General features: G+C 48.7%; 3 protein-coding genes across 9 annotated transcripts in view; 2 read left to right on the top strand and 1 right to left on the bottom strand.

Annotated features, from left to right (window-relative positions):
• The first annotated feature begins 55 nt into the window (after positions 1-55).
• Positions 56-7,354, top strand: SMPDL3B (sphingomyelin phosphodiesterase acid like 3B). The gene is given in 7 exon segments (XM_032202453.1): positions 56-372; positions 1,805-1,902; positions 2,454-2,597; positions 4,527-4,699; positions 4,843-5,023; positions 5,606-5,739; positions 6,857-7,354. Coding segments are annotated over 7 exon segments (1,428 nt in total). The 3' UTR covers positions 7,238-7,354.
• A 1,829-nt stretch (positions 7,355-9,183) lies between these two features.
• XKR8 (XK related 8) lies at positions 9,184-12,489 on the top strand. Its single transcript, XM_032202267.1, is given in 6 exon segments — positions 9,184-9,210; positions 9,212-9,241; positions 9,243-9,327; positions 9,330-9,477; positions 10,332-10,528; positions 11,408-12,489. Coding segments are annotated over 6 exon segments (1,227 nt in total). The 3' UTR covers positions 12,148-12,489.
• Positions 12,490-13,997: 1,508 nt separating this feature from the next.
• EYA3 (EYA transcriptional coactivator and phosphatase 3) overlaps positions 13,998-27,017 on the bottom strand; it is a 61,620-nt gene continuing 48,600 nt past the window's right edge. For 5 of the 7 annotated variants that reach the window (XM_032202161.1, XM_032202167.1, XM_032202164.1 and 2 more), the window contains 7 exons: positions 24,766-24,849; positions 24,144-24,233; positions 22,321-22,379; positions 21,223-21,383; positions 19,062-19,176; positions 18,532-18,653; positions 17,276-18,260 (listed from right to left, as the gene is read on the bottom strand). In XM_032202161.1, the coding sequence (XP_032058052.1) occupies positions 18,070-18,260; positions 18,532-18,653; positions 19,062-19,176; positions 21,223-21,383; positions 22,321-22,379; positions 24,144-24,233; positions 24,766-24,849 (822 nt within the window). In that variant the 3' untranslated portion in view covers positions 17,276-18,069. Of the gene's footprint in view, positions 18,261-18,531; positions 18,654-19,061; positions 19,177-21,222; positions 21,384-22,320; positions 22,380-24,143; positions 24,234-24,765; positions 24,850-27,017 lie in introns of all 7 variants that reach the window. The other 2 variants (XM_032202166.1, XM_032202168.1) reach the window with 1 other exon arrangement.

Genomic DNA, 27,017 nt, shown 5'->3' with positions numbered 1-27,017 from the left:
TACGCCTTGGCTCGGCTCGGCTCGGCTCGGCAGGGCACGGCAGCCACTGGCCGACATGAAGGCGGCCGTGATCCTCCTGCTGTGGCCGCTGGCCCTGGCAGGTGAGCGGAGGGAGCGCGTCCCGCTGCCCGTCCGGCGGCCCCGAGCGGCGGCGGGGCGCTTCTGGCACGTCACGGACCTGCACTGGGACCCCGAGTACGAGGCGGCGGCGGCGGCCGGGCGGGGCTGCCCGTCGGGGGGCTCGCAGGCCGGGCCGGGCGCGGGGCCGTGGGGCAGCTACCTGTGCGACGCGCCCTGGAGCCTGCTCAACTCCTCCGTCTTCGCCATGCGCCCGCCTCCTGCGGTCGGCCGGAACTTCATCCTGTGGACCGGGTGAGGGCCGGGCGCCGCGGCCGCCTCCCCTGCCCGCTGGCAGCGGCCGGCAGGTGGGAACCGTGCGCCACGGGCTCCTTGGGCTCGCCGCCTCGGCGGTTCTTTCGCTTCTCTGAGACCGCGGCAGCCGACCGCTCGTGTCCGCGTCTGTAGGGAGCTTCGGCTGCGAGGGGAGGCCGGCAGATGCTGGAGGAATTGTCGGGGCCGGTGCTGTGGGTGTGCGTGCTCTCGGGTTGTGGCTTGATCCCGCCTTCTCCGAGGGTCGCCAGGGCTCGGATGGGAGCCTTGAGGAGAGACCGGGGAGCCGGGCGGGAAGGGATTTTTGGCAAACGTGGGGCTGCCTGTGTGGTAACCGTTTTGGAGAGGTGAGGTCTGGACTTGTCTTATGGTGTAAAACAGAGGCTTGGAGAAGAGCTGAGCGAAGCTGGGGGAGAGAGTGTGGCTGTGAGAAGGCCTCTCGATGAGAGCTGTGCTTCCGACAGACCCATCAGTGAGAAACGAAATAAATGAAGGGGAGGTGTTGCGATTCACCATGCCTTTCTTTTCCTTTAAATTGTTGCCAGCTCTGGCTGACTTCACACAGAGCGTGAATACCTGAAAAACTTGCAGGTATGGGATGTGCTGTTTGTGTTGGTGCCCAAAACCCTGCCTGTTAGTGGCATTAGGAGAAGGAGGCTGGAAAACAGCTTGTGGCATTTCTTCAGACTGTCCTGATTTACAGCGCAGTTGCTGAATTCATTGTTCCTGCTTTATATAGTGTGGAAGACTGTTCCTACTCAGAAATAGTTATGTCATTGGTCTTTATACTTCAAAAGAAAAAATCAAATAAGAGTAATTTTCCCCAGTTCTTTGACATTGTTTTGAGTTTTGATCTTCCTCTCTGATGGGCTGGCTTGTAGTCCTTGATAGCCCAGCATCATCTGCAAATGCCGTAAGCGTATTAGTGAAACTACTGGAGTGTGCGTCTGCCAGATCTCAATGATTGCTGCATTAATGAAGGCATCCATTTGTTTCATTTTTACTGAAAGAGTTGTTATCCTGCTGTTATCTTGAGTACAAACAGGCTTGTTTCCCTATTGCTGATCAAATTTTGCCCTGAGATTGCAAAATGCTTTCTCTTTTATGATCTCCGATCAGCTGTAGCATCTATTAAATGTTCTGAAGTAGGGTGAGCCTCCATTTCTTATGCTTGTGTACAGTTTTTTCAAGGTATAATAAAGTGGAGCAAGTTTTCACTTTGAGTGATTCCCTGAAACTCCTTCAGTGCTGTGGCCAGAGAGCATAGTGCCAATTCCTACCCTCAAAAACCTCCAGCTTTATCTTCTAAAAAGAAAACAGAGGGCACAAGTGCAAGTTCTCTGCATTGCTCATCACTTTAAGCATATGTCTTGCTAGACAAAGGCATTGACCATGCTGTTTCTGGTTTTTTCAGAGATGATACTCCTCATGTCCCCAACGAGAGTCTTGGAGAAGAAAAGGTTCTGCACATAATTGAAAATCTGACCTCTCTGATAAAACAGGTATTTCCAGGTAGGACTTGAGGGAAAGAGAAGGGGAGAGAAGTACAGTTTCATGAGAAGTACTAACCGGTGTGGAGCAATGACAGAATAGGGAAGGGGGAGGGCCCAGAAAGGCTGTGGGCAATAAGACTCCTTTGTCCTTTGGTTAGTTGCTCTATGGAGTGAGGCATGTTTGAATTGAGGCACCTGATGCATTCTGGTTAACACAGAAGAAAGGGGAAAAAAAAGTTTCTGTAATCACTCATTAAGACAAAAAAGCTTGCAAAAATTCTTTTATTTATCTGTCTCGACAGTGGGGGAAGGAGTGTTACTAATGGTGAGAGCTCATTGATTCATCTGTAAAGCCATGTCTTTGGGTAGCTTGCTCCAAGTAGGGATTGTCTCTGCAACATTGGATCCTGTCAATGCAACCATGTGTATGAGGTGTGGGTGATAATGCTCTTATAAAGCTCTCAAGCCATGCTATTCTTTCTGAGTCTGCAAGTGCATTGAACAGTTCTGATGAGGATGAACTCTGAAACAAGCATGGACTTCTCTGTGCCTCCTTTTCTCTGTCTCTAGATACTAAAGTCTATGCGGCTATGGGCAATCACGACTTCCACCCCAAGAATCAGTTCCCAGGAAAGGGGGCACAGGATCTACAACCAAACAGCTGAATGTGGCGTCCCTGGTTGAATGAAGCTTCTATTCCCCTGTTCAGAGCAGGTATAGCACCACTGGCTTGTATTGGGCAGCACTCTGGAGAACTGGGCTGGTTCAGAGAAATACCACAAGTCATCTTGGTTCTTCTCGGACTTATTGAGGCGCACCTGGGGGACAAAGCAGTCATTGGTCCCAGCCAGCATGGGTTTGTGAAGGGTAGGTCCTGCCTAACTAACCTGATTTCCTTTTATGATAAGATCACCCGTATGGTTGACCAAGGGAAACCAGCTGATGTGATTTTTTTTGGACTTCAGCAAGCTTTTGACACGGTTTTCCCATAGGATCCTACTGGACAAAATGTCCACCATAACAGCTAAATAAAAACATCATACGATGGGTGAGCAATTGGCTAACGGGCAGGGCCCAAAGGGTTGTGGTAAATGGGGCTGCGTCAAGGCTGGTGGGCGGTCACCAGTGGGGTCCCTCAAGGCTCCATTTTTAGGGCCGGTACTTTTCAATATTTTTATAAACGATCTGGATGTAGGAATAGAGGGTATTTTGAGCAAGTTTGCTGATGACAACCAAACTTTGGAAGGAGTTGTGGACTCAAATGAGGGCGTAAAGGCCTTGCAGAGGGATCTGAACAGGTTGGAGAGCTGGGCGATCACCAACCACAATGAAGTTCAATAAGAGCAAGTGCCGGGTCCTGCACCTGGGACGGGGAGACCCTGGCTGCATGTACAGACTGGGCGATGAGACGCTGGAGAGCAGCCTAGAAGAGAGGGATCTGGGGGGTCGTGATAGACAGCAAGTTGAATATGAGCCAGCAGTGTGCCCTGGCAGCCAGGAGGGCCAATCGTGTCCTGGGGTGCATCAAGCACGGCATCGCTAGTAGGTCAAGGGAGGTGATTGTCCCGCTCTACTCTGCGCTGGTGCGGCCTCACCTCGAGTACTGTGTGCAGTTTCTGGCACCACAGTATAAAAAGGACATGAAACTGTTGGAGAGTGTCCAGAGGAGGGCTACGAAGATGGTGAAAGGCCTTGAGGGGAAGACGTACGAGGAACGGCTGAGGTCACTGGGCCTGTTCAGCCTGGAGAAGAAGGAGGCTGAGGGGGGACCTCATCACAGTCTACAACTTCCTCGTAAGGGGGTGTCGAGAGGCAGGAGACCTTTCTCCATTAACACTAGTGACAGGACCCGCGGGAACGGGGTTAAGCTGAGGCAGGGAAAATTTAGGCTGGACGTCCAGGAGGGGGCTCTTCACAGAGAGGGTGGTTGCACACTGGAACAGGCTCCCCAGGGAAGTGGTCACTGCACCGAGCCTGTCTGAATTTTAAGAAGAGATTGGACTGTGAACTTAGGCACATGGTCTGAACTTTTGGGTAGACCTGTGCGGTGTCAAGAGTTGGACTTGATGATCCTTAAGGGTCCCTTCCAACTCAGGATATTCTATGATTCTATGATTCTATGATCTTTCCTTCTTTTAACACTCAGAGCAACAGTATTTTCAGTGAAAGGGTACAATTTAATGCTGATTTCTAGCACTGAGTTCTCCTGCATGTAAGAAAATAAATTTCTTTATTCTTTAATCTCTCCTGCTTTCTTTGAGTTACTGGCAAGTATCCCTGCAGAGGATGCACAGTGGTAAGCTTTGGTGGGGGGTAAAGGGGAGGAAGTGTGTTCAAAGAAAGCTACTGGTACAGGCCAACACTGTGGCTCTCTACAGCTGCCCAGCTCCTGCTCCTGCACATTGTCCTTGTGCAGCATCTACCTTCCTCTTGAGAGGCCTAAGAGGGGCAAGAGATGCATAGGGAAGAGTTGCACCAAGTACACAGCTTGGACTGGTCAGAGCACTGTTGGTGCCTTGTCCAGTGATTCTGCTGTGGCTGTTGAGAAAGAGAGCTGAGGGAGGTGGAAACACAGGGATCTGGGGTCATGATAACCAACTGGACCAGACCTCCAGCTCCTCCCCTGATGGTTGCATTTTGCAGGAGCATTCTACAGTGAGAAGCTGCCCAGCCCAAATACAAGGGGGCGAATGATTGTTCTCAATACCAATCTGTACTATGATCAGAATAATGAGACAGCTGGCGAGGAAGATCCTGGAGGGCAGTTTCAGTGGCTGGAAGAAACGCTGACCAATGCCTCTAAAGCAGAAGAAATGGTATTAAAATAAACTTCGCAGAGGGCTTCTCCCAGCATGGAAGCTCTTCTTGCCCCTGATGCTCCCCTCTGTTCAGTCACTGCCAGCCAGTGCTCTGTAGGAAGTATGGGCTCTGTGTTCAGTGTGTCTGTTCACTTTTGTAGGTCTACATTGTGGGGCACATCCCTCCTGGTTTCTTTGAGAAGAAACGAGGCAAGCCCTGGTTCCAGAGTGATTTTAATAAAAGATACTTGAAAATTGTGCAGAAGCACCACGGAGTGATTGCTGCCCAGTTTTTTGGACACCATCACACAGACAGCTTTCGGATGTTTTACAGTGATACAGGTACTGGTTCTGGTCACCCACATCTTTTCAGTGACTGCTAGCCAAATACAGCTGGGAAGCCAGAAGAAGCTTGTTTTTATCTTACTTTCTAAAAAATTTTGTAAAATGCTTCGGTCAACAAAACACAACAATGGCCATGATCCTTACCCCCAACCTGTATCTCCTGCTCTCCTCCCTGTTTCCCCTCAAATTCTGTAGTTTTCTGTTGATGCCACGCTGCTGATCTTACTCCATATTGATGGGCTTTGGACATTAGCTGAGATGTAAGGGAGCAATTATGAACCTTTGCATTGTGTTTGTTGGTAGTGCTCTGGGTGGCCTTTGAGTGTGGTTCTCTTGTGCACCCCTCACCATAAGGGTCTTCTACAGCTGTGGAAAGCCTCTTCTTAGTTGCAGCAGTCCCATGTTCAATTTCTCATGCTGTTCAACATGCACACACTTCAGGCATGCACTGTTGGAACTAAGGCTGGTGACAAAGCTGTTTGCAGGGTGATCTGTTCCTGAGATGCTCGCTGTAGTCTGGGCAGTGTCTGATACAAGCTGGGGTCTCAGATTCATGGTTTGTTTTGCCTTTTCATTAAGGTTCTCCAATCAATGTCATGTTCTTGGCCCCTGGAGTGACTCCCTGGAAAACAACATTACCTGGAGTGAACAATGGAGCCAACAACCCTGGGATCCGGGTGATTGACTATGATCCCGACACACTTCAAGTACAGGTAGGTGATCCCTTTGTACTTTGCACTGCAGTTTAGAAGGGTGTTTTAATTCCTCCCTGTGGTTTAAACAGGCAGAACTACAGAATAGAAGAGGCTTTGCCAGAGACAACCTCTAACCAGATACTTCAGTCTTGTAGCTAGCACAAAGTTTTAGTAAGAGCATCAGTGAGTGAAGGCAAAGTGGCCACATTCAGCTGGTTCAGGCCTCCTGCTGGAATGCAGTCCAGACCAGCACAGGACAGACTTTGCTATGTTCTTTGTGTCTTTAGTTAGTCTCCTTTGATACTTGCTTTACCATGCAAGCAATATGGATCACAGGACTTCTCTTTGGGAACTGACAGACGTGTTGACCCCCCTCGAAAAAATATGAATTGTCTAGAAGCTTATTTGGGTCCCTCCTAACTGCTGAATTGATTCATTTATAATGGGATCTGAATTCAGGTGAATTGCAGGGTCTGCTTCTGTTTGATTTGTCTCTTACTTGTGAATGGTGTTTTGTGCCTTTCTTTGCAATGGGTTAAAGCAGCTCTGGATAGGATAAGAAATTTATTCTTGTCTGTCCTAAAATACACTGCATAAGGCAAGGGAGCTAGTGAAGCTGAGAGAAAAAGGGCAAGAGACTGAGAACAGAACTTTTGAAAAACTTTATTCTTTACATTGCTCATGTTTGAGAAAATAATTTAATTCAGTAAGTTACACTACTCCAGGCCTCAGCTCTGCCAGTGAACTGTGTTGAAGATATATACCAGAGTGATTTTAAAGTAGGCCAGGCACAATATTCCTGATATTTGGAAATAAAAATCAGACAAAGAAAAGCCATCCCTTCATTCCTTATGAAATAGTGAATGGGATAATGCTGCTTTTGTGGTGTGTTCTGGAGGCTCTCACCTGCATCGTCTATCCCCAGGTTCACATGTTGATAGAAAGCCCCTGCTGGGAGATGGCTCGCCCCTCATTGGGCTGGGAGATGTGTTACTTGCTGCCAATCTGTGAATATGCTTCACTCTGTTACGCACTGGCATCTGGGAGAAGGGGCTGATAGCATCCTAGGCAAACATTTCACTCAAGGGCTGATCCTCTCCTGATTTGTCTTTGTTCGGTTTTTCTCACTCTGCAGGATATGGTGACTTACTACTTGAACTTAACACATGCCAATATGATGGGCCCAATATGGGAGGAAGAGTATAGGCTGACGAAAGCCTTCCAAATCCCAGATGGCTCTGCACACTCCATGCAGACAGTGCTAGAGAGGATATCGAAGGATGCAAAGTACCTACAGCAATATTATGAGTTTAATTCTGTCAAATATGACCTCGACCTGTGTGGGGAGGACTGCCGTGTTGACCATGTTTGTGCCATCAGAGAAATCGATTTTATGAGATACAATGAGTGCGTTAAAGCCAACAGCTCTACTACTGCCATCACCAGTGTTTGCCTTTTATTACTCTGCTTGCTCTTAGGGGCTCTTCAGTCCCCAGCAAGCAGTCTCATGAGTTAGATCAAGAATGAATGAGGAGAGGACAGTTTCACAGTGATTCACAGTGAATTAGCAATCGTGAATGCTTTTGGAATTGAGAACTTATTTGGAAACTAAGACAAAATCAGCATCTTTTAATAAAAGTTCTACGATGTCGATTAGACCGCTTCTAGAAAGGCTCTATGTATCAGTGATTGCTGTGTTGCCTTTTTGTGCCAGACTGACATGCATCAGAGAGTTTGTCTTCCTTCCACTGCAACTTCTGAGGTAGTTGCAGAAATCAGATGAAGTCCAGGCCTCCCCATGAAGTTTAACTTGCCTTCTGAATGTATGAGAACTGTGAGCTGCCACATGCTCCTGAGGAGCCTGCTGCCAGCTGAATTCTTCATTTTGGCACACACTCCTCTGCTGAAAAGATGGCAGAAAAGGTGGCCTGAAAAGTTTTGGTGGCCTTGTACAGCAGCAGCTTTCCCTCTGGTTTGTGAGCAAAGCCAGGTGGGGTTAGTGCTTCCTTTTACAGTGTATGAATTTCAAAAAAGTTTAGGCCATGACATTCACATGTCAGTGTCCAAGATATGGTTCCAATATAAGCTTGATTTTATTTTTATTTTTTTCCAAGTACCTTCTGTGTTCTGATAACTCTCATACACTTATTTTCTAACTTTTTGCAAAGCTGGGCATTGCAAACTGACATTGACTACTTCGCTGTTAAGAGAGACTTAGTGATTTGGTAATTTGCCCGCTTTGGGCTTTGCTCAGCTTCCGTAAGAACCACAAGGGAACAAATACAAAGTAATTCTGTACCCTCCAGGTACAAGTGGATGAGCCAGTGAAGAAATACTCTGTAAAATGCAGATTCCAGGGGTCTGCGGTGAGCAGGAGCTTGTAAGGCAGTAGGGTGTTGCTTGTAAGGCAGTAGGGTGCTGTATATGGACTGAGCATCCTGCTGTATCAGTGCAGTCCTAGGCTACTCTTGCAGGCTGTCTGCATGGTACCTGCAAACCATTTTGCTGGAGGAGGTTCGAAGAATGGAAAGAGCTGCAAAAGGAAGGATGAAACCAGTCACCTGTGAGCTGAGCTGTGTAGGTTAGGCATGTGGGTGTGGTGTCAGGCCCATAAGAGAAGTGGCAGTGGAACAGAAACAAGGACACAGGAGGAACGGCCTTCTGCAAAGCTGCAGCTTGGCAGAAGTTGGTATTTACCCCGGTACAGCTCAGGAGTGTATACAGGACCAGTGTCACAGCACATACAGGTGCCAAGGATGGAGGGATGCAGATGTCTGCTCTATCAGACCGTCGGGATGGTCACTTCCAGCCAGTCCTGGGACAGCTGGTTTGGTGTTGGAGTCCTTGTAATGGCCCAGGCCCTCTGTGAGCATCTGCCCTGCAGGACCTGAAAGGGAATGCTAGCGGACTGCGAGCATTTCTAGGTTTTGCTGTGTCCTGAAAATCATCTTACTGTTTGCATCAGGATTGCAAGTGTCAGTACTTCAGACCCACTGCTCTGATTTCTGTCTGTCCCATGATCTGTTTTGCAGCTTCCTGAAGTGGGCTGGGAGGGTGGTAGGGGGAAAGCGGCCGGGGGCCGCAGCGCGGGGAGGCAGCAGTGCCTGCGGGGCTGGGCTGGGTGGGGTGCAGAGAACAGGTGCCCTGGGGCGTGCTCGGGGCAAGTTGTGCTGGGACGTGACAGGGTCCCAGTGACAAGCCTACTGTAAATCAGCTGCTGCGTACGGACTAAGTGGGGGCAAGGACTAAAAAGTTCATGGGGAAACAAAAACGTGCCGCCCAGCACCGCCAAGGCTGCGCTTCTTTGTCACGGGGGGGGAGCAGCAGAGCCGAGGAGCCGCCTCTGAGGGCGGGCCCCTGGGCCTCAGGGGCCGGGCTCGAGGCTGCCGGGCGGGGAGCGGGGGCCGGGGGGCGGCGCTGCCGGGAGGGCCGGGCCGGGCCGGGCGGGTGGCGGCCCCGGGGATGGCGGCGCGGGGCCCGCCGCGGTTCGGGGCCGCTGCAGCTACTGCTGGCGGCGGCGGGGGGCGGCGGCGGCGGCGCTGGACGTATGCGCGGACGCCTGGGTGGCGGCGGGGTACGCGCGGGCCGGGCACCCCGGCTGGGCCGCGCTGGGCTGGCGCTGCTGGCCGCCGCCTCGGCCGCCACCCAGGCCTGCAGCTGGCTCTGGTTCCGCTCCGACCCGGCCGCGCTGCGCCCCGAGCTGCCCCGCTGCCTGCTCGCCGCCCTGCACCTCCTCCAGCTCGGCTTCTTCTACAGGTACGGCCCGGGGGAACGGCCCCGCTTTCTGCTCCCTCCGCGGCCCCGCCGGCCGCCCCCGGCCCCGGCCCCGGGGTGGGACCGGGCCCCGCCCGGCACAGCCGCGGCCGCCTTGGGCGGGACGGGCCCGGACTCGGCCCCGCGGGCTCCTGCGCTTTCGGTCCCGAGGCAGGGCCGGTCGTCACCCCTCCGCCCGCCCGGCTTCTCCTTGCCCCTGGGTGCCGGCCCTTCGTGGCGTGGCAACCAGCGACAGCGAGCAGAAGCGTCGAGACTGGACGATGCCTCGTTTTTTTACAGCAAATATTGTGCCTGCGTCCATCTCTGTTCCCAGGAGCGAAGATCAGCTCCCGAAACAGTGGAGCAGAGCACAGATCCTCTCTTGGCTTCTGCTCCCTCCTTTTTTCAGGGGGCAGCATGGCCATGGTGTTCCTTGCCTCCCCACTGAAGGAGATGACCCGGCTGCTTGCTGAACATCCTCCGCAGAAATCAGTGGTTAAGTCGGAGGGGAGGACACGCACTGCTCTGTGCCTCTGTTTTCTTTTTCCTGATGCACAAGCAGCAGATGTCAGGGGCAGAGAAGCTCTTGTACATTAAAGACCTGGAAGCTGTGCAGGGGGCATGGGGCAGTTACTGCGGGACCCTTCTGGTGGGGGCTGGCACCTTGCTCGTGTACCTCTGTCATGGGGAAGGGAATTGCTTCAGACCAAGTTGAAGTGAGCAGCAGCTCCAGGCTCGGACTTGCTGGTGCCACGTGTCCCACCAGGGCAGTGCATGGTTGTCAATGGGCACGCTGCTGCAGAGGCATCTGCAGCTGGCCCCATGCAGCTCTTCACCACAGCTGTGGCCCCGTGCAGGTGTCTCCACGCTCTGAAGCTGGGCTGGAAGGTGTGCTGGGCAAAGGCAGCATCGGAGGAGGAGCAGAACCGCCTGGCCTTTTTCTCCCATGACATCAGCATGCTACGCCTCTTTGAGACCTTCCTGGAGAACACCCCGCAGCTCACCCTGCTCCTCTATGTTATCCTGCGGACAAACAAGGCAGAGCCATCCCAGGGTGAGGGGGCTGAAACTGGGGAGAGGTTTTGAGGCTGCAGGCTTGAGCTTGAAGCGCAGAAGGGACCTGGTAGGATGTCTGCAGGCTGTAGGACTGAGCAGGATGCTGTTCTTCTGCATCTGCTTGTGGTTCTCCAGCCATTCATGTCTCACATCCGTTGCTTCCTTGACAGAACATGCAGGAGGGTGGACTCGGGCCTGTGTGGCCCACTGGCCTATGCTGGGCCTGGAGAGGGACCTGGGGGACCTTTGTGATCCTTCCCCTGCGTCTCCTAGGCTGTGCCTGAAGTGCACCCCCCTGCACCTACCTCACCTTGTGGTCCTGTATAGCACAGTTGCCCTTGGCCAGGGCCCAAGGGTCAGGAGAGCAGTCAGGAGCATGCTGGGGAGCAGGGAGGTGCTTTTGGGGACACGTGTGGAGAGTGGAGCAGAGCCCACGGAGGAGGTGCTTTGGTACCCATCTCAGAAAGGGGATGAGCCCCCTAAGTATCCCTGTGAAGAAGCAGGGAGCTGAATCATGTCCTGGCTCTATGGAGGCAGAGCTCTTCTCCTGCCATTGTGGGCTGGGGGTTTCCCTGGCTGGGGAAGTGGGCTCTGCAGAGCTCTTTGGTCCTGTTGCCGCTTCCCCATTTCCTGGTCCAGCCGCCAGGCTTAGGCAAGGGAGAAGTCCTCCAGGAGCAGCACCAGCCTGCTCCTTGCGGAGGGCAGGAAGCCAGGGAGGCAAAAGAAGAAAAAGAGATGCTGATGCTCTGACTCCACAAAGCTGCAGCTTTGCATGCTGGTGGGATGCACGTTTTAGCAATGTCTGGCAGAGTGATATTTGGAGCAGGGCCAATCCCAGCTCTGTCTGCCCTTTGCATCTCTGCTGCTGTGTTTGCAGGACTGGGGATCTGCACTGCCTTCCTGTGTGTGACCTGGTCTCTGCTGGACTATCACCAGTCCCTGCGCTCCTTCTTGCAGGACAAGTATGAGCTGAGCCTGGGCTCCTCAGTTGTCTATTTCCTGTGGAACCTCTCCCTCACCTGCCCCCGCATCCTCGTGGTCGCCCTCTTTGCCCTGCTGTGGCCCTACGGCGTCGCTATTCACTTCCTGCTCGTGTGGCTGGCGATGTTCCTCTGGGTCAGCTTGCAGGGCACGGACTTCATGGAGTCACCTGGCCCCGAGCAGCTCTACCGGGCCATTGTGGCTGTGATCCTGTACTTCAGCTGGTTCAACGTGGCTCCAGGGAGGACACTGTACCGCAGCATCATCTATCATGGCTTCATCCTGGTGGACAGCACGCTGCTGGCCCTGTCCTGGCTCTTGTGCCGCTCCCCTTTGGACGAGCACTTCTACCTCATCCCGGTGGTCTCTGCTGCCCTGCCCTGCTATCTTCTGGGGCTGCTGCTGAGAGTCAGCTACTACAAGTGGCTGCACCCCAGCGCACGAGCACAGCAGCAGGGCAGCTATGATGAGGTAGATGCCAACAGGAGGACCGATGGGCTGGAGTTTCGGACTGTCTTGGAGCCGGACCTTGTGAACAGGAGGATGCAGTGCCTGGCCCAGCACCAGTTCGTGGTACCTGTCCTGGCAGAGCAGCATTTGCTGAACGGGGCTGCTGCTGCTGACGCTGCTGTCTGAGGCCGGGTCCTCCAGCTCCTCAGGAAGCAATCCTGCCTCCTCAAAGTGGTCTGACTTGCTGGGGAGATAAGTTTGCTAGTTCCCTCGGTTATTCCTCTGTGTGCCTCAGACTCCTGTTTTGGACATCTTGGTGCTACATCCAGGATGCTGGAGGGGCTGGGCAGAAAGCTGGGGAGATCCTGCGAGTGCCTGGCCAGTCCCACGGCACAAAGCAGGGCTCCCACTGCTTCACTGGAGGAAAGCCACAGTGCTCGGGGCGGAGGCCAGTACATTGTGAATGCACTGTTGTGTAAACCTTTCTCATTATTTATTATTAGGCTTTTCAAAAAAACAAACAAAACAACTGTTCATCCTCTTTGTCTGTGCCTCTCTTAGTGCCTGCTGCCAGGGTTGCTCCTCATGGATGTGGCTGCTGGTAGTAGAGAGCTCATTTTCCTTGGCAGCAGCTGTGGGGTGTTTGTGGTGTGTTTTCCCACTTCTGGTGTATTGCTGTTAAGGTCAAAAATTGCCCAGTACCCGAGATGTCACTCAGAGCCCTGCTGAGAGGGGCAGAGAAGAACGTGAGGGCTCTCTGCAGCCTGGCACCCACCTGGGAGAGTGGCTGCCTTGGGAGGGCAGCGGTTGTAGGGTGCCTGCACCTCTGTAGGGTGTTATAGGGGTCCTGGGGTGGGATGCAGGGCAAGGGGGGAGGAAGTCACCGTGAGCAGTAGCTTCACCACTCTTGAAAACGTGAGAGGCACTTTCACACAGGGCCCTGCTCCCACTTGCCCCTTCATGCCCTTCCCGCTGTCCCAGGGAGATGGGCAGTGCTGAGCTCAGCTCTCTTCAAGAGATCAGCTCCTGTGCAGAGAGAGGGCACGGGACAAAGCAGCGCCTGCCTGCAGAGTGGCCTGTGCTGGAGTTTCTGCAGCCCCCAGCAAGCCGCTCCTCCCGCATTGGCACTTGCAGAAAAAGCTTGCGTGAGCAGGGTAAGAGGCACTTGGGCAGCAGGCCCTGCGCTGTGCCCGTGCTCTTGTCCCTGGGGGCAGCTCAGGGCAGCCACAGCACAGCTGGGAGCTGGGGCCAGGCCCTGGGCACAGGCTGGTAGGGCTGCAGCTTGGTTCAGCACTTCTGGCTTAAATGTCACCTTACAGTCTCTTTGTAGCCATTCCTACCACCACCAACTACAGCTGTGACCAGGCTGGAACAACCCAGGGTCGGTTTCTTGGCTGTAACAGTGGCACAGGGCTGAGGGCCGGACATGGGGCTGCAGCATGGGAACTGTGGCAGAGCCTGGGCCCATTGCCCGGACACACAGTGCTTGCCCAAGCAAGCTCCAAGGCAGCTCCTGGCTCCTTCTGCTGTTGCATGGCCCACCACAGCCCCTTCCCCATCCACCCCCTGTTGCAGGAGGGGACTGGCCCATACCAGGTGCTTTGGGAAGGGCGGTGCAGGGGAAGGCAGCCAGATGCAAGCTGAACTGCTCCTGTCCCATGAAACCTGGCCACAAGATAAGCCCAGGACAAAGGCCTGGTGCAGCAGCTGTGCTGTAGTGCCACTGGAGGAGGCTGGTTGCTGGACTTGTGCAAAAGGGAAGGGGGTGAAAAAAGGGCAGGGTTTGTGCCTCAGTACCCAAGCACAATGTGACTTCTGTGGGCAACAGAGCAGAGCCAAAGGTCATGGAACTGCCACTGCTGTCGTCCCTGCAGGAACCCCCAGGAGAGCAGGGGCCTCCAGAGGCTGTGCTGGGACCTGAGGCGCAGTCACCCAAATTCCTTTGCTACCACTGATGGCCTCCCAGCCAAGGCCATCACCGAGGGCAGGGACCAACTGCGGGGAGGGGCTGTCAGAGAACAGACTGAAGCACTGACTATAGAAAATAAAGACTTTATTTTTATTCCAGTTCATAGGACAGCTCCCATTACACAGAACACAAACAGGCAACGACTGCGCAGCCAGCAGCCCCTGGGGCTCCCCTCCTTCCGCCATGCTGGGAAGTCACTGCAGAAAAGGCTGCTGTGGGCGCGGGGGGCTCCTGCTGCTTTCTGCACCACTGTAGGCTGAGGGCCAACACTGGCATTTCCCCCAGAGCATGTGGAGGCACCACACACTATGATCAGATGGTTGGTTTTTAAGACTCTGCATCTGCAGTTAAAAGCAGGGAGGGGGCCAGCAGCTGCTTGTGTGCACCCAGGCCAGCTCAGCAGGCCAGCAGGCATTCGTTCACGTAATTGGATTTATCAGCAGTTCAGCTTACAGCCAGGTCAGGAATAACAGGAGAGCAAAGAGACACAGAAGCAAATCAATGCTTGGTTCTCATGTGCTTGGCTGCCACATGAGAGAGAGGCAAAGTCTTAACATCAGCCAGCAGAGTGGAAAAAAAAAATAGCCAGGTCAACCTTTATTATTAAACAAACACAGAAATGTACCATCAACCTCCTATTATAAAAGTACTTTACATACATTCAAGGAGACATTGTATAAATATCAGTATGAAATGTCACTGGCTGCAATAGGTCCACACTCAGCTAAAATTTTGCTGCCATCTTAAAGTTTCTTTAAAACATTTTAAAAGTAAACAAACACAAAGCAAAGCCTGCCAGCTTCTGGGCTGCTTGATACCTTGGTTTCAGCACTCGCTGTGAGTGCCTGGGCAAAACACATCCTACCTCCTAGCATGGACCAACATGGCTCTCCTGCAAGCAACTTTAGACGTTAGTGAAGCAGAGAGGCCACTTGCCCATGCCAGGCAGTGGGAGGTTAAGGCACGTGTTTCCATCCCAAAGTTCAGCTGGCTGGAGTACAAGACATGCTCACAGGCTGGGACATCTCCAAGCCTGCTTACAAGACCTTTGGATGGGCTGGGGACCTGCAGAGACAGACTTAGGAACCAGCACAGATTCTTCCATAACTTAGAGATGTCCTGATCTAGGAACATTTCAGAAACAATGGAGCTGCTTCTCTACATGGCTCCCTTCCTCCCAGATATGCTCTTTCTGATGCAGTAACAAGTCTTCTTCAGAGCCCTCAAATGAACCTAACTCTCAGCCCTGTGCCATCTCCACTCTCCCACTCTGCACAGCACTCATGCTGCTGCTAAACACCAGCATGCACCCACAGCATGAAAGCAGAAATTGGCTCCTCAGGTTTTCTGATGGGACAAGAGCTCACATTGCTCACAGGCAGCAGGTGCTACACGCACAGCACAATCCTGAAGCAGAGGTTTCCTGTGAAAATACGCAGACCCAGAGCGTCTGCCTGAGATTGAAGTGCTAGGCCAACACCTAGCAAGGAGCTGGATGGAAAACAGATGGCTCCCGACTCCTGGCCATCTTGGAGTGAGAAAAGCTCTGATTTTTGTATATTTTTAAAACCAAAACTGGAGCTAGGAACATCTGGAACAGAAACCTCCATGTTCAGTCCCTCAGCTCTGGGGGTCCAATGCCCTAGCACCATTTCAGCAGTGGTGACCAGAGCCAGCACAGGGACAGACACCAACCTGTCACTCACAGGCCACATCACAGTGCTTGGGCTGAGCCAACACAGGAACTCCCCCAGCACTGATGGAAATGATTCCTCAGTAATTAATGCCATGAAAGGAATGCAGCAAATATCACCTGCTTCTGTAGGCACAGCCTGAGTGGGTCAGTGTCCTTCCAAAATGACAGGTTGGGTCTTTCAGGCCAGACCCAGATGAGTTATGCTGGGCTGCAGATGAGATCTGGAAGAGTTTGGGTGCAACCGCGGTGTTTGCTGAGCCCCACTACACACCTCTGCTTTCCCTGCTGAGCCAGACATCTGGCCTCTGTACAAAAACTTCAGGCACCTGCTGATTTTGTGCCATCAGGGTACAGGCAGGTGGCAGACACCACCAAACACTGCCTGATCTCGCACAAAACCAGCTCCCTGTGCTAGCACCCACCCACTCTTCAGCTGGTTATTGCTGGCTCGTGGTACCGCAGGTCACTGACTCCAGCCTTTTTTTATGAGATAGTAGCAAAAGTATCAGTGTAACCATCACTTCCAAGGTCAGTGTGCCCCAGGTTGGCAAGTCACAGTGTCTTACAAAATTAAGTCCCCCTTAACAAGGATTTTGTTTCTAACTATGTAGAGTTAGGCTAATGCAAAGAAGAATATAAGAAAATTGAATCTGATTCTACTAAAAGGAACATACTCTCACAAATGGAGTCAGAAAAGCAGAGGTGAAGATTAGTTACCATATCCTTCTTTGTAACATTTATGAGGATTTAGTTCTCTCTCAAATTATTCCTCGTACAAATGAGGTTTCTGTTCACTTCTCAGCACTATCTGCAATATTGTCGTGCTGTATCTAATGTTCACAGGCAGTTTCATTTTCCCATATAAGGAAAATCTGTGGGATCTGCAGTTTGGGTTGTGGATTGCTGGAATCCAACACCCTACTACTTGTTAACAGTGTTTGGAGCCATGTGCAATGTAAACACATTGACTAGAAGCCAATGGGATCAACCAACAGCAACACTGTCCTTTACGAGGAACCCCAGAAACATTCCCTTATCTTTTTATTTTCCAGAAATCCCACACTGAAGAAATAATGTAAGGATATCATAATAAATTATCTACTTTGAACACCCAGGAAAGGAGAGAGGACACACTTTCACATCAGTAGAGGTATATTGACATTTTCATTAGTATTTCCCATGGAAAAAAACAATAGCTCTTTTCGGCTTTGCAAAACAAGGGAGATTCAGCTCTGCCGTCAGTATTTTTCTATAAAAATAAGGTTTTATGTTTACTTGGGTTCTATAACTAAGCTGAATAGAAAAGCAGAAGTATCTGTTAGAGCCTTCTCCACTGTATTACCCCTTCACTCTGGAGAGTACCTGCTAGAAGAATTCAGCTGGCTTCTGTGAGTCTCTTCAGACAAGCTCTAGCTCTGCTGAGTCTAGTGCTTCTTTATAGGACACCTTTTGTACTTGGCAGGGCCTATGCTCCTGAGGAAATGACCTGGCGTCACATTCTACTGTACAATTTGCATTAGGTGTATATTCTTCATCAAGCTGAAAATTGAGTTGCCAAATGTATGAGATTTCTGCCTCCCCAGTGATGAAGGGGGCTTACAGGAGCTGCAGTCGCACCTTTGCTCCAGTGTCTTACAGGAAGTCTAACTCAAGGGCTTGGTGAAGGGACACAAGGTCTGCGTGGTTTGTGATCCTCCAGAAAGGCATGTTGTGCTGTAACAAGAAGATTAACAAAGTCCATTTTATTTGAGTGATTTTGCAGCTAGGTGGAAGCAGTCAAGGTACACCTGCAAAGTTGTGCAATACAGCATTTGTAACAGCACATACCATGCTCAGGACGGATCCCAGCCGTATGCATACTGGCATCAGAACCTTATCTTATCTGCACAGTAATTCATGATGGGTGCCAGCACTATCAGCCACTTTGGGCAGTCATGATGGAAACTTCAGATGAAAAGCCTCCGAGACTTCAAGGGAATCTGTGTGGATGACAGCTCTGGCACATGGCAGTCAGTGTGACGCCTGAGAGATGCTGTCCTGACAGTAATCCATGCACCTAACTGCCTTTAATTAACATGAGTGAGCAATCTACTCAGGCTTGTTCAATCAAACTTTTTGCTCCTTATCTGTAATTCAGACTAATAGTAGATGCTGTGTATTGATCTGACTGCTGGCAATCAAGTCCTGACTCCCTCAGTGCTTCTGAGAAATCACATTACCCTGATTAATAGACTCATGCTATCATCAAGGCCTGCCACATCAAGATACTGTCCCTGTAAAAACAGGGACAGTGCTACACTAACAGACTGCAAGTACACATGAACTTCTATCTTAGACAAGAGTAGAACAGAAACTTTAAACCCTCGAGCCAGATAACTTCCCATCTTAATGTAGTAAAAGATTTCTTGCAAAGTTTCCCCTCTCTGCCTCTGGCCTGAAGAATTCAGCCTTGGAAAAAGAGTACCTGCAATAAAAGACTGTTACTGTAACCTCCCTGTACATCAACCCATATCCCACCTCTGCAGAAACCCACCTGCTTAGCTGCAACCTCTTCATCACGCCCATCTCCAATTACCACATAGGTGACTTTCTTTCCAAATCGTGACACAATCCTCTCAAAACAGCTTTCTTTGCCTGCCAAAAGGGAATACCACTATAATAAGCCTTAGGCAGAGACAAACAGAAGCCTGAACTAACCCTTTCTTCCCAGAACAAAAATACATTTTTGTCTTACTGGGAACCCAGTTTGGTTCATAAGACCAGAAGCCACCACTATTAACATGGCTAACTGCATCACAGCAGTCACAAGCAGTTCTCAGCTGCAGAAACTGTGTTTCCTGTGTAAAAATCTTAGCTAGCCCACAAAAGACACCTCTGTGCCAGGTGTCTCAGCACAGACCCTTACCTATTTTTGTAGCACTATAAATATTTTCAATGGGAAACACCTCGCCCAATCCATATAGAAGAACTTTGGCAAGAGCTGGCACCAGTTGGGTGGTTGTGATCAGGATGTTCACACAGTTTTTTCTAAAAGAAAAGAAAAAAACAACACTTGTAAAAGCACACCTACACCTCATAGTGCTGAAGGGTACTCTGAGCAACTTGCTCAGCTTTGAACCAAAGTGCCATGAACTTTGCTGCCCTGCTTCTCTGAGTCTTTGTAGACCAAGATTTTGATTTGTTTGTTTTAAACAAAAATTCTGAAGAAATTTGATTTTTTGAGCACAGTCCTATTAAGAGGACTTTCCTAGCCAAGGATGTTGTCATAGGAAGGCCCCAAAGGGTGCTCAGGAGTGGGGTTCTTGCACACATTCACTTCATTTCCTAGAACCTGTGACAAGAAGCAGTAATGTACTTGTGGGCATTGCTGTAAGTGCATGCAAATCTAAGACAAAATAACTGAGAAAGCAACGTACACGTTTCCAGTTTCCATACCTGGACTGTATGAGTAGCAGGGACTTTAATGCAGTTTCCAGCCAGGAATCTGTTAAAACTTCTATATCAGTTCTCAGTCGTTGCAGAGCTTCCCTCTTCTGTGGACTAAGAAGGCCTGGAAAGCAAGCAACACATTTTCTCAGCTGCATTGGTAAGCCCTGTGCAGTTCTTAGGATACATACAACAAAATGTACTAACTCATACAAAAAACAAGGAGGTGTCATGTGAGGTCACAAGCAGCAGCAAGGGAAGGAAGTCCTGCAGTCACCCTGTCAGACTTCCTGCTCCATACAGGCCCAAGGACCCTTCCCATCTTAATCACAGAATCAGAGAATCACAGAATGGCCGAGGTTGGAAGGGACCTCTGGAGATCACCTGGTCCACCCCCACTGCTGAGCAGGATCACCTCGAGCACCTTGCACAGGATGGCATCCAGGCGGGTTTTGATTATCTCCCGAGAAGACTCCACAACCTCTCTGGGCAACCCGTCCCAGTGCCCCCTCATATTGAGCCAGAACCTCCTGGGCTTCAGTTTGTGCCTCTTGTCCTGTCGCTGGGCACAACTGAAAGGAGACCAGCTCCATCCTCTTGACACCCTCCCCTCAGATATTTATACACACTGATGAGCTCTCCCCTCAGTCTCCTCTTTTCCAGGCTAAACAGGCCCAGATCTCTCAGCCTGTCCTCATTCAACAGGTGCTCCAGTCCTCTCATCATCTCCATAGCCCTCCTCTGAACTCGCTCCAGTAGCTCTATTTCCCTCTGGTACTGGGGAGCCCAGAACTGGGCACAATGCTCCATGTGTGGCCTCAGTCAGGCCGAGCAGAGAGGCAGAATCCCCTCCCCTGGCCTGCTGGCAACACTTCCGAATGCAGCCCAGCATCCCCTCAGCCTTCTTGGCCACAAGGGCACATCACTGGCTCATGGTCAGCCTGCTGGCCAGCAGGACTCCCAGGTCCTTCTCTGCAGAGCTGTACTTAATGCCTTTTAAACATCATTTTCTCAAAATATCTAGTTGCAAATGGTCAGAAATGGTGGCTATGCAGTCAATTCTGCTTCCATTATTAAATAAAACAAAAACAACAACAAAAAAAGAGAGCTCCTTGAGTCTGAAACTCTTTCCACCCAATTTCTAGCCATGCACTATGACTCTTTCTTGTCACTCCTCCCCCACCACTCCTTTACGCAATATACTCTAGTACTCTGACAAGGAGGCCACAGAGGGATTCATTCCAGGCTGTGCTAGCAACTACTTTACCTTTAGACAGGTCCTGAAAAACCCCACAACTAGGTTTCCCACATGCAAAATATGAAATAATGTCTGATCCCTACCAAAAATAAGGTAACTGTGGTAAACTAAAATGCAGACGTTATTATTACAACTTTTAAGGCTGAAGGTTATAGTACTGACCACCCTTTTTGTTTATATTTCAGAAAGTATGTCAAAGAAAACGTTGTATCAAGCTTCTTTTGCTTAGGCTAAGGGTACTTAAACCTGCAACCCACCAGGCTGTCACACAGTCAGATGAGCTGCTCCAGCAGCACCCTGTTCCTAAAGATCTCAATGCTAAGATTCAGACTAAACAGAAACTTTCTCAACATTTGACTTCTGTGGAATAGAGTTGCAGTATGCATCTTTATTACTGCTGTGGCATTGGAAAAATCAGAAGATTTTAAGTGACTTTGTGAACAGACTTAGAGATATCATGTCAGACTAAGCACGGCAACCAAAAGAACGAACACATTACTTCTTGACAGTTGTGTAATAAAAGATTTTCTGAAGACATAGATGAAAAGGTCTCCTAAGCAGAATGTTATATAAGTCATTTAGGCTTGTTCTACACAGGGTGATAGGCAGCCTTTCATTCAAAAGTAGCAAAGGAACACTGCACCAAACCCTTCTCTGAGATATATGATTGACTAACCAACACTATCTACATAAGTCAGAGAGCACATTGGAATACTGTTCAGTTTTGGAAGATGCAGCCTCTTAGATTACACAGAGATATGATCCTATTTAGCATTAGCAGAACAGTTAATTTCCATGTTCAAACATTTAGGAAAGCAAAAACTACTGTATGGAACAGCTACCAAGAAGAGCCAAGTTTGGTGTTACAAACTCTGGTTAGTGCTCCAGATACTGGTGTATGGGAACACTCACCTCCAATGTTAGTTTTGTATTTATCGTATATCTCTCGTACCCTGCGGTAGCGGAATGCTAGTTTTCTCATCCAGTCCACTCCACCTTGGACACCAACTGATGAACTGTGATTTGCATTACTTCCTGAGCCACTGAAGCCATCCGTGGAGAAATTGTAGTTGCTATTAAAACAAAAAACAAATCAAAAAAAAAAAAAAAAAAAAAAAACACAGATCTATTAAATGTGCCACAGCAGCAGAGCCACTATGGCTGGGTTGCAGATTTCAGCTCTGACAGCAGCTAGAAAAGCACCGTGAAGAACTCTGCACAACCACCACTGCACCCCTGATGGTGGAGGCCAACTACTCTGGGTAATGTGTTCTAATACCCACCCACACTTGCTTTCAGTTCTCAACTGCTGTACTGAAATTTATTGATTCAACTTCTCTTGCATACTCCTAATACAAAATCCAACTTTTGCTCTTCACTCACTTCTCTGCAATACAGAACATCCTTCCCACTAACCTCTCTCATTCTGCACTGATAAATCCCTATGTAGTATTTTCCAAACATAACAACTGCCTCTCTAGATCACAGCTACAGTTCCACAAGCAGATGAGCTGCTTTACCAGCTCATGTCTGGAGGAAGCAGGTTCTGCTTCACCACTTTCTCCATATTTCTTTCTCCCTGACAGACAGGCACTTCTCAGACCTTTCCATGAGCCAGTTCAACTCACTAATGCAGCAGAATAATTATCGCCCTGTCTGACTATGTATAAAATCAGCTCACAGGGAGGTGCAAACTGTAGGGAGACTTTCAAAAGTCAAAATCATCAAATTGGAGTGCGGATTCTCTACTCATTACACATTACTGAGTATATAGGTAATATTCAACAGTTCAACAATGCAATTCCCATTATAATTCCAAAAGTTTTTTGTAGGTCTTAAAAATAAAAAAATAAAACACCCAGCAAACAAACAGCACTGGTAGAGTTTCGGACCCTGCACAATGCTGGCCTCCATTCCTTAACCCCATTACAGTTTGGTTTCTTTCTCAAGCCTTGCAAAATAACCCAGATTGCATCAGCTATACGTTTCATGCATTCTTCAGTACGTCACCTTAAATCTTGGCCATTATCATCAGATGCCACGTCTTCTATGTGTACCTGGTCACACTCCTGTTTAAAACAGGAAAAAAAAAAAAAAGCAGAAGCCACTGTTGTAATCCAGAAACATACCAAACTGCAGATTAAAAGAAGCATGATACAGAACGATCCCTTCACATTTGCCAACAACACCAAACACAGCTATACTGCCTCCAAAAACTGATACACAGCTTCCATTAGCTTTGTTTTCCATTACTTCCATTGGCTTTGTTTTACTTTGCACCACCTACAAGTCCTTGCCAAGACAGAGATTTGAAGCACCAGAAAGGTCAGAAAAAAAAAAGTTGTTTTTTTTTTTTTTTTTTTTCAGACAAAAAATGGCATTTTGTCTGCAAAGAAGAAACCTCAACACTTGCTGAACAAGTTGAATTGATAATTCACTTATCGTCTGAAACCCTTCTGCCATTTCACAAAAACAAGCTAAACAAAAGCAAAAGTACCCCCAAACCATATTATGTGGTCGACTGATGATACTCCGTTTAAACAATAACATAATGGTCAATTTTCTTACTAGAGATCCACAGCATAAATCTTGGATTGAAATATCAATACCTTATTGCTTTGACATTGCTGCTTAGTACAGCTGACTTAACCCAGAGATAAACTGCAAATACCTTAGAACTACAAGCAAATTTTCCCCACCTCAAAAATTTCCCACTGCAACTACTACCAGCAGCAGTGAGTGATGTTGACTACATAGTTCACGTGTCAGTGACTATCCTTCCAGTACGAGAGACCTTTTTTTTTTCCCCTGGGGCAGAGATGTAACTGCCATTACCACTTTTATGAAATTCACAGCTGCCATAAATGTAAACTTAATTTAAGTTTCCATTTGCATTAATAAAAACATCTTGTGTTTTCCCACCATGTACACCAGTGATGCATCTACATTTAACTGGTCACTCTTCATATTCAGCCTTCATAAGATTAAAACTAGACCTGAAAATTCTGCAAATTAGGTTCATGAATCCATATTTTGTGCTCAAATTTCAAAGATGACGTAAGTCAGGAAATCCTGACCACTAAATTCCAGACTATGCCAAAATTCCACACCTCTCCAGATAGCTTGCTTTTCACTACTATCTGATAATGTCATAGCATAGGCTATTGCCATAATTCAAGGAAAGATTTATATTCAGCTTCTGTGAAAGTGCAGAACAGACAGATGTATTTAATTTGGCAAAGAATACTGTGCATGAAAGAGGATAGACGCTGAACAGACGTCCCTCAAGAAGAAAAGGAATGGGAGAGCAGCAAAGACTGCTTGTGAGAAGGTAGCACCTCCATAGGTACAGCCTGCTTGTCTGTGGAAGCACATCCTTCATAGTTGTTACACAGTCAGTGTGACCTACTGGTTCACTGGCTGAGACTGTCTTTTCTTTAGCCAAAGCCCCAGGAACAAACATCCTACAGGTCACCTTTTTCTCCAGATCTCTGGTCTCTATTTCAAATATAGCATCAGCGAAAGCAAAATGCTTACCAGTCCAGAATGAAACTATAATACAAAGTAGGCATCGCTCTTAATGTTTTCAGGTACAAGTAGAAACCCATAGGAGAGCTAGGAGAGCTCATGACACTGGAAGTGTCCAGGATGCCCCTGTCTCAGATAAAAGAGAACAAACACCCCTTTGATTTGGCTGTGCTTAGCACCACTTAAGTTTTGGCATAGCATTATTCATTATTGACTTGCTGTGAAGCACATCTGCCTCCACAAACTCTGCAGTGTAACTCTAATTAATATGGAGTTTTTCTTTTCAAAAAACATTTGCCATGTACCTCTAAGTCATTGAAAAACAGGTGAGTATCAGCTACTTCAAAAATCATCTCCTCCATTGACAGACCAGACCCAATTACTAGAGTTGGATCCTGACAAAACAAAAAGAAAAAATGTAAACTCATCATGGTTACAGGCTAAAAGCAATTTATGACAAATCTTTCATCAGTTACTTTGTACAGAATTTCAAACGTCTATCAGGAATGATGTAATTCCATCTGGTATACACTGACTCAAAATGTTAAAAAAAACACTTTAGTACTTCATGGCAGGGACTGAAGCACTTTCAGAAGCAACACATACATTATAAAGTCTTCAATGTATTTTGAAAGAGAAAAAATACTTCTTTTGTACTATGTCCTCAATAATTCCCAATAATGATAAAAGCCATCTGACGTTGTTAGGAGGATAGTGTTTGTGATGTTAATAATCTAACTTTGTATAATAATCTAACTTTGTATGAAGCCACATCTACTGTTCCTTTTTTCCCCTTCAATTTGCAACAAGTTAGAAGTATCATACTACACATTTACAACAAAATAGAATTTTCTATTCCTTTTCCAGAGATCAACATTTACTCCTGTATAACACATGATTTTTTTTCCACATAAAAGACAGCATTACCTTGCCATATTTTTGAGCGTAAGACCCTGTGAGAAGTGAATGGAAGATTATGATGGTCTCATCCAGGTCCCAGAGAAACACTCGCTGGGTAGAGAATAAAATCAAGTCAGAATCATAGAATCATTAAGGTTGGAAAAGACCTGCAAGATCATCTGGTCCAACCATCCCCCTTCTACCAATATGACCCACTAAACCATGTCCTTAAGCAACAGATTCAACCTTTTCTTAAGCACCCCCAGGGATGGTGATTTTACTACCTCCATGGGCAACCTGTTCCAGTGTCTGACCACTCTTTCTGAGAAGAAATGTCTCCTAATTTCCAACCTGAACCTCCCCTGGTGCAACTTCAGGCCATTCCCTGTTGTTCTATCACTAGTTACCTGTGAGAAGAGGCCGACCCCCAGCTCCCCACACCTTCCTTTCAGGTAGTGTAGAGAGCAATAAGGTCTCCCCTGAGCCTCCTTTTCTCCAGACTAAACAACCCCAGTGCCCTCAGCCACTCCCTTGCATTCCAGATCCTTCACCAGCTTCATAGCCATTCTCTGGACACATTTCAGGGCCTTGATGTCCTTCTTGTAGTGAGGGGCCCAAAACTGAACACAGCACTCAAGGCATGGCCTCACTAAAGCTGAGCACAGGGGGACAATCACCTCCACAGTCCTGCTGGCTGCACTATTCCTGACACAAGCCAGGACGCCGTTGGCCTTCTTGGCCACTTGGGCACACTGCTGGCTCATGTTCAGATGAGCATCAACCAACAGTCCCAGATCCTTTTCCTCTGCACAGCTTTCCAGCCACCCTGCCCGAGGCCTGTAGCGCTGCATGGGGTTGTTGTGGCCAAAGTGCAGGACCTGGCACTTAGCCATATAGAACCTCATCCCTTGGCCTCTGCCCATTGACCCAACCTGTCCAGGTCCCTCTGCAGGGCCTTCCTACCCTCCAGCAGATTGACGTTTCTCCCCAACTAGAGTTGTAGAGTCGAGACAGTTCAAGTACAATGCTATAATAAAGGAACAACTTCTAGGGTTCATTTTGCAGTTAGTTGCAGTATGCAACTAACAGATATGAACAACAGCGTTCATCTCACAGACTAAATACATTATTAGTTAAACTCTTCCAGCGTAGCGTGGTGGAGTTTATATACTGAAACAGGGCAACTATACACTCCGGGTAAGACTCGTTTGATCAATTTTTTTCTCAAAAGCTTCTCCTGTTTTTATAGTTATAAAAGCAAAACACTAGAGTGATAATGAAATTTAGAGCCCAGCTAGGGTAGATATTTACTGCTGATGATGTAGAGAGCAACAGGTAAATGACCTTGGTGTTTATCAGAGACACCTTTGTTAAGATAAATAAAGGGGATTGGCTGTTGTGACTAATAGAATTTTAGTACAGAAGGACTTTGACAGACTTGAGAACTGGGCCAGCAGGAACTACAAGAAGTTCAGTAACTGCAGATTCTGCATGTGGGGGTAGAATAACCCCTTAAATAGGTCCAGGCTGGAAAGAGCTGGACAGTACATTGGATACCACGTGCAATATGAGCCAGCAGTGCACTCTCCCTGTAGATAAGATTAACTGCATGCTGGAGAATATGGTGAAGAACTGATGGAGGGAAGGTGTTCCACTCTGTTTGGCACTGGGAAGGTCACCCCAGAATACTGGGTCCAGTATTGTATCCCCTGTTCAAGAGGTATGTGAGGAAACTGGAGAGCAGTCAGCAAAGGGCTGCTGAGGCTGACAGAGCTGTGATGGTTTATCTTGGCAAAGAGGACACTAAGAGTGATCTAATAGCAGCCCACAACTACTTGAAGAATAACTGCAAAGATAATTGAGACAAATTCTCAGTAGTGACAGATGGAAAACTGCAATGGAAAAAAGAACAGGCAAATTCCAGCTTGGGAGATTCTGGATAGAGAAGGAAAACCTGCTTCCCAAGGTGGGTGTGGTAGTCCCAGGACATCAATATATAGATGCAGGATCTCCAACCTTGGAGGTTCTTAAGACTCAACTCAGCCAAGTTATGGTCATCCTCTTCTAGTGGTGGGGAGAGCCCTGCTCTGAGCAGGAAACTGTGCTGGAGACATCCAGATGTTTGCTCCATTGACACTACTACAATTCCAAAATGTGTTTAAGTCGTGCTTGTCAAGGGCCACTGAAGAACTAATTTGGGCCAGTTCTCAGATAACAAGGATCATAGGAATTTCCTACATTATCCCCTTTCATTTCCATGTACACAGGAGGAAGGAAAG

The sequence above is a fragment of the Aythya fuligula genome, chromosome 23 (genome assembly GCF_009819795.1).
Source record: "Aythya fuligula isolate bAytFul2 chromosome 23, bAytFul2.pri, whole genome shotgun sequence".
NCBI lineage: Eukaryota > Metazoa > Chordata > Aves > Anseriformes > Anatidae > Aythya > Aythya fuligula.
The sequence above is the reverse complement of the archived record's forward strand: the minus strand, read 5'-3'. Positions and strand labels throughout refer to the sequence as shown.